At 36.5% G+C, this 6,000-nt stretch overlaps 1 protein-coding gene across 3 annotated transcripts in view; it reads right to left on the bottom strand.

Annotated features, from left to right (window-relative positions):
- Positions 1-6,000, bottom strand: part of FAM13A (family with sequence similarity 13, member A) — a 438,275-nt gene that overhangs the window by 24,998 nt on the left and 407,277 nt on the right. For all 3 annotated transcript variants that reach the window (XM_012724150.1, XM_012724149.1, XM_004681127.2), the window contains one exon: positions 5,236-5,383. In XM_012724150.1, coding sequence (XP_012579604.1) covers positions 5,236-5,383 — 148 coding nt within the window. The remainder of the gene's footprint in view (positions 1-5,235; positions 5,384-6,000) is intronic.

The following is a 6,000-nucleotide window of genomic DNA, read 5'->3' as shown; positions in this document are numbered from 1 at the left end:
TATAACATTACAGATAGTGCACAATTTAATGTATCTAAATAGTCAATAAAACCAACAATCTGTTTTAGCTTTTAATGACCTAAAAATGGAAAATTATCTTCTGCTTTGATAATTGACTAGGAAAAAAAAAAAACAACAGAAAGAGCCAAGTAAGAGAAGTATAGTATATGATTGCATGTCCAATGATATACCTGTATAGAGTCAGGCTTGAGGATGTACTCACAATTTCTAGTATGGGAAGCATTTTATATTTTAACCAGTAATTCCAAAGAATGACACTATACAAGGATATCGCTAGAAAGTTATTCCAAGAGAAAACAGGACAGATTTGAGGCTTCAAGTTGGATTTTCATTATTAAAGGTCCACCTAAAATAAATGTTTTTATATCTAGACCATCCCCTGGAAAGGGATTTTTAAGTAAGTCACATGTCTTGTCACAAAGAACTCTGTACATAGTGTCGCATGTCTCTATTAAAAATTAACCCACCCATATTGGCTGACAAAGAAATAAAGGCGTATGCTTACTATTTAAGTAATAAAAAAAGAACAGGTCTTCGGGGACTTCTAATTCAGAAAGTGAAGCACACATGGAAATGTGAAATTCACTATAGGAAAAAGGAAACAGTTTTGAGTAAGAATAAAGTAGTCTTTGGAAAATAGCAACTTTCTGCTAGCTGGTTGGGTCCATCTACTGTAAAAAAGAACATTGACTACTGATATTATTTATTTCTAAGAAATCTGACAGAATGAGGGAGCTGATGCTTTCTACATTTCATTTCCACTTGCATGTTATTCAGAGTCATAATGTTTGGCACGCGGTCATGCATAAAGTGTCTCTGTAGTGCTAGGTCACCCAGACATGCGAAGATGTAAGCGTCACTGGCAGGGCCTTGATTGTGGAAACTTTTATCAAAAAACTTCCCTTTGTGTTCCAAAAGTTAATCTTAAAACAATGGCAGTTCCATTCAATTGTTCAAATAGTTTGGTAAACTATTAGAGTTAGAAGGAACTTTAGCTGTCAGTTTTATCAACCCAAAGTAAATCATTTTATTTCATATATCTGCTTTGTTCCTATTGGATTTAATAAACAGAACTTCAATTTTTCCTAAGCCATTCCCACACAAATGTGTGGAAAAGAATTGGGCTGAGAACTTCACTGATGAAATATTTGCTTTGAGTTTGATCCATGTACCTGCAGATTTAAGTTCAATTCCTTAGTTAGTAATTCATTATCCTACCTGTCTTCTCTCCCTTCACATCTCCTAAAAGACTATACAAGTCCCAGTGAAAGGTGCCATTTAGCCCTTTCAAATTCACTACTTCCCTAACCCAGAGTCAGAAAAAAGAAAGAAGGCTGCCTAGCAATTACTCATTACTCATTTCTCTTTGATGTTCACAGCCATCCATGCTCACGAGGTAGAATTGATCTGGTTTCGTAAGACAAACTTAGGCTGGTTTTTCTTAAGCTATACTTGGAAATATTCATGGTAGACAGTAGTAACACTAACTAACACTGCTTACCAAGTGCCTACATCATGCTGAGTATTTTACACCTGTATCAATTCACTTAATCCTCGCAATAATTTTTATTTTTGTTTTATTATTTTTAAAAATTTATATATATTTTATAGCATTCTTCCTTCTTGTACAATGGATGCTTTCTCCTCTCAGGTGTAATCACCATAAAATTCCCACCACCAGCATACTCAAGCACCATCGCCATAGTCCCTAGTGCTCTTCCCTCCCCAGTTTTGACCCCTCTCTCTCCTCCTGCCCTGCAGAATGTCTCTGGTTTATAGTTAATTTTGCCTGTTAATTTTATTTGGCATGAGTTTATCTTTTCTGATTGCTGAGTAACAGTCCATTGTGTATGTATACCATGTCTTCTTGATCCATCTACTTTTGGGCATTTGGGTTGTTTCCATATTTTACCTATAACAAATAGTGCTGCAATAAACATAGGGACCTTGCAACAATCTTAGTAAGTAAATAATACTATACCCACTGCTCATATCTATTTAAAGATGGGAAATTGAGGCCAAAACTGAATTATGCTTATTAACTAGTCCAAAAGCTGGTTAAGTGGTAAAGCGGTAAAACCAGAACTTGAATCAAGGTATGACTAGCTCTTTATCACTATGGTCCCCACCTTCTGGGACACAAATTTGCCCTTGTTCAGAAAGAGGCAGCCTGGTGGAACTCTTTACCCTTCTTTTAGAGAATTTTCTTATCTAAGCTATTTTCAGTAAGCACAACTTATGAATAAGATATATGAAGTATTTTTTGCCTTTAAATTGCTCTTTCAAACTTAATTTCACCAGGGCAAATCTAATAGAGTAGCTAAGTGTTGAAATATCAGTACTTCCACAAATAGTATCTCCAAATCAATATGACTTGGGTGATTAGGAAAATTCTAATTATGCAACTCTAAAGGGATTTAAAAAAGAAAAAAAGTACACTTGACTTGTGTTTCCTTTAACTCTGGAGTGTACAAACTCTAATAATACGGTCATGCAGATAAATAAAAAACTGTGACTAAAAAATGTATCCTAATACATATAAACACACACAATCTATATTTGCACACAGACAATTCACACTCCCAAGCCTACTTCACACATATATAAATTATATACAAGATATATATGAAGGAAAATTTACTTCACTACATACATACATAATGATAAAAGTGGTATTATTTATTATCAAAAAGCACAATCTGATTCTGAACCTATATTCACTTTAAGACGGATTCCATTCTACGTAGCTTATGGAGTATTTAATAATTTAATCTCCCTGTTGTTTCTGTGATTGGATATGCCTCAAAAGCCAGAGAACATGGTTTCTGTATGGAAGCATATACCACAGAGACTAGCCCCTCAGGCTGCTCACTGGGTCTGCCTCATTTGATACCTAGGATTCTACTGAATGAGAGAGCACAAACTACAGTGTGAACAAGGGAATGACCAGGCACACCAGTAGGAGAGGCTTACACTCCATTACACAATGACCTGACAGTAGCAACGGAGATTTTAGATGGATACTGGTTTCCATGGTTTTGGAAACTATCTACTTCTAGCTACTGATTTCCAGTTATTCTGTGATAACTAATGATTCATATTCAGTTTAGGTGAGCATAAAGTGTATATTTCTTACTGGAAAGCCACCATTTTGTTGGTTTCTTCTCGAAGCTATAAAATAAGTCACATTTCAGTGACTGAATTTATTGCTCTCATCTATACACTTGATACAAAAATTCTTTTATTTCACTGTTCTTATACCTATGTAACAATTATAACATAACTTGGAAATTTAAAAATTATATATAATAAAATTGATCACTGAAAGCATAATTATGATTAAAACAGCTCTTGAATGAATTCAGACAGATTTTTAAGAGAAGCAAGTTCAGTGACAAATGCAGTAACTGGAACAAAACATTAAAGCAAATAATTTCCTAAATTATTTGGATACCAAAATTCACATTCTCTAGACATATTTTTTCCCAATAAACTTTTTTTTTAAATTCTATCTATTTTTCCAGTACAAAATAAAATGTTGATTGGCTCCTTTGTATTGTTATTATTTGTCTCAAAGAAAGTTCTTTATATTAAGAAATGAGACAGTTTTAAGGAAACTATAAATTAGCTTCCAACTACTCTGGAGTGAATTTTCAGCTTTACACTAGCCTCTTTTAGTGTGATTGACCAAGTTAAAAAAAAAACAAAGTGAGTCGCTTTCAGGAGGAGTGTGACTATCTACTCCGTAAGTGAATTAATCATTAGGAAAGTAAATCATCAAGTGACCAACTGAATTCTACCAAAAATCTTAGCTTTTACTTAAAGCTTATGTTAATCACATGGAGAGATCATTTAACTGAAATCCATTGATGACATGGAGAGATTATTTAATTGAAACTCATAGTGTTTATTTTGACTACTGCTTTTTCTCTTTTATTTTGGTAACAGTGGCTACCATGGGACTTTTGAGGGTAGGGGGGTGTTACATTACTGTGTGAATTAAAAACACACTTGAAAAGAACAGCCAAACAGTATCCAGGAATGTACCACTTGAAATAAAACAAAACAAAAATCCTGCATTCTTAAATTTAGTGAATGTAGTGTAAGCTGGAAAGAGCTGACAAAATCTGTTTCACTGCCTACTTAAATGAAAAACAAAACAAAACAAAACAAAAAACTAGAACATATTTCTTATTTTGCAAAGAGGGAGAGTAGGATAAAAAACAGCTTGTTTTGAAAGGTTTCACTTTCCCAGGATGTGAGGAGCAAATGGGTTGATAGTTTTCACACTTGTGGTCTTTTTAGATAACATTTTGGTCCTTTGATTAAAATCATTATCATAATGAGTACTTTTGTGGTTAAAAAAGGGGGACCACCAGAAGACAAAAATTTCATGGGCCTTTGAAAGGACTGTTTTTCATAGTTGTGACTCTGCTAAGTCATTGCATTAAGTTGTATAGTTCACGTACACATATTGCACAAATGCAGAGAGGCATTTATTTTGGATACACTTGGATATATGTTTGGATACACACATGGATCGGAAGAGCAGTGTGATGGAACTATTGCAATATCCTTCCTGATGACAGTTTTATGTCTTTATAAGTTAATTTCCAATATCTTGAAAAAGTTTTTACTAAAAATCTCTGAAAAAAAAAAAAACAATTTAAAACTGTACTGCAGCCCTACACGCTCCCCCATGCCCTTTTTCTTAAGAAGCACTTTTATTCGATGATGTCTTTGATAAGCAAATCCCTTATGTTTGTTAACTTGGATTAAGAAAATGCATAAAAGCAAGCATAGAAGCAAAGCAACTCAATATATGGGAAAGAGCTTTAATGAAGGAGGAGATGCCTGGCAGGTAGCAGTGGAATAATCATTTATACTGAAGGATAAAATCCTGAATGCAAAGCAATTCCTGATTCCTCTGCTTGGTACTCCTTTAAGGCAAGTGTTATATATTAGCACTTCTTGTGCATTTAAAAGGGAAAAAAACAAAAAAACACTGCAAGGTGACACTTGATAAATGCAAGCATGCTTTCATCCTGAGATTGCAGTTAGTCTTGGCAACATTTAATGTGTCACATTCCTAAGCCAGGAGAGGACTTCTGGTCATTTAGAAACACAGCTACTTCTGCACACATGCCATCTGCTCACCCCCACATTCATAGGGTTACATGCCTCCCCTCAATCATCAGAGCTCAGTCCCCCTACCTTCCCAGCTCTTCTCTTCACACAATGCAGTCAGATCCAGCTGGGGCACCTCAGAGACAAAGCTCTCCTGCTGCTCAGCTGCTTCTTGAGACCTCTGCAGTTTGGCATCGGGTAGGCTGGGGTGATCCTGGATCTTCATGGTGAGGCTCTGCAATAACAGCACAGTGTCCCCAAATAAGCACTGCTCATCAACACCGAAAAACAGCTGCAGTAATACCACTCTTGAATGGAACCTCCCAAGCCACAGCTGCTGATACACCCAGCACAGAAACCAAAACCATCACTGGATGCCCCCTGGATTTTAGCTGGTCCCTTGCATGCAAAAAGGGACTGTCCATCTGGGCTCCTGTAACTTTTCTCCTGTGAGGAAGACAGATGATTTCCTCGGGCTGTTCTTCCTTCTAACCACAGACAGCTGACAGTCTCGGTGGTTACTGATTGGGACTGCAAAGGAGGGAAAGGAGTTTACATTCCCTTAAAGGAGTAGGGTGCTCAGATTCTAAACAATAAACAAACCAAAACAAAAAACAGCTACCACTGTTGCTAAGGCTGTAGTAGCTCCACGGTGTCTTCCGCTTTGCCCCTTAGTAAAGAATCCTGCACGCCAGGAATGGGGGCTGTGCACACGACTGCTCCCCACGGGCTCAGATCAATCAGTCGGGGCTAGTCGCACATTCCCAGATTTCCTAAGGTTGTTTTTTCCGTCAGTGTGGAGAGAGCAGACTATTTATGGAGGAGCTCTGGGTATTAAAGCATTGTTGCGCA

This window comes from Condylura cristata, unplaced genomic scaffold, assembly GCF_000260355.1.
Source record: "Condylura cristata isolate star-nosed mole 26May11 unplaced genomic scaffold, ConCri1.0 scaffold00012, whole genome shotgun sequence".
Classification (NCBI taxonomy): domain Eukaryota; kingdom Metazoa; phylum Chordata; class Mammalia; order Eulipotyphla; family Talpidae; genus Condylura; species Condylura cristata.
This window is presented reverse-complemented; position numbering and strand designations above follow the sequence as displayed.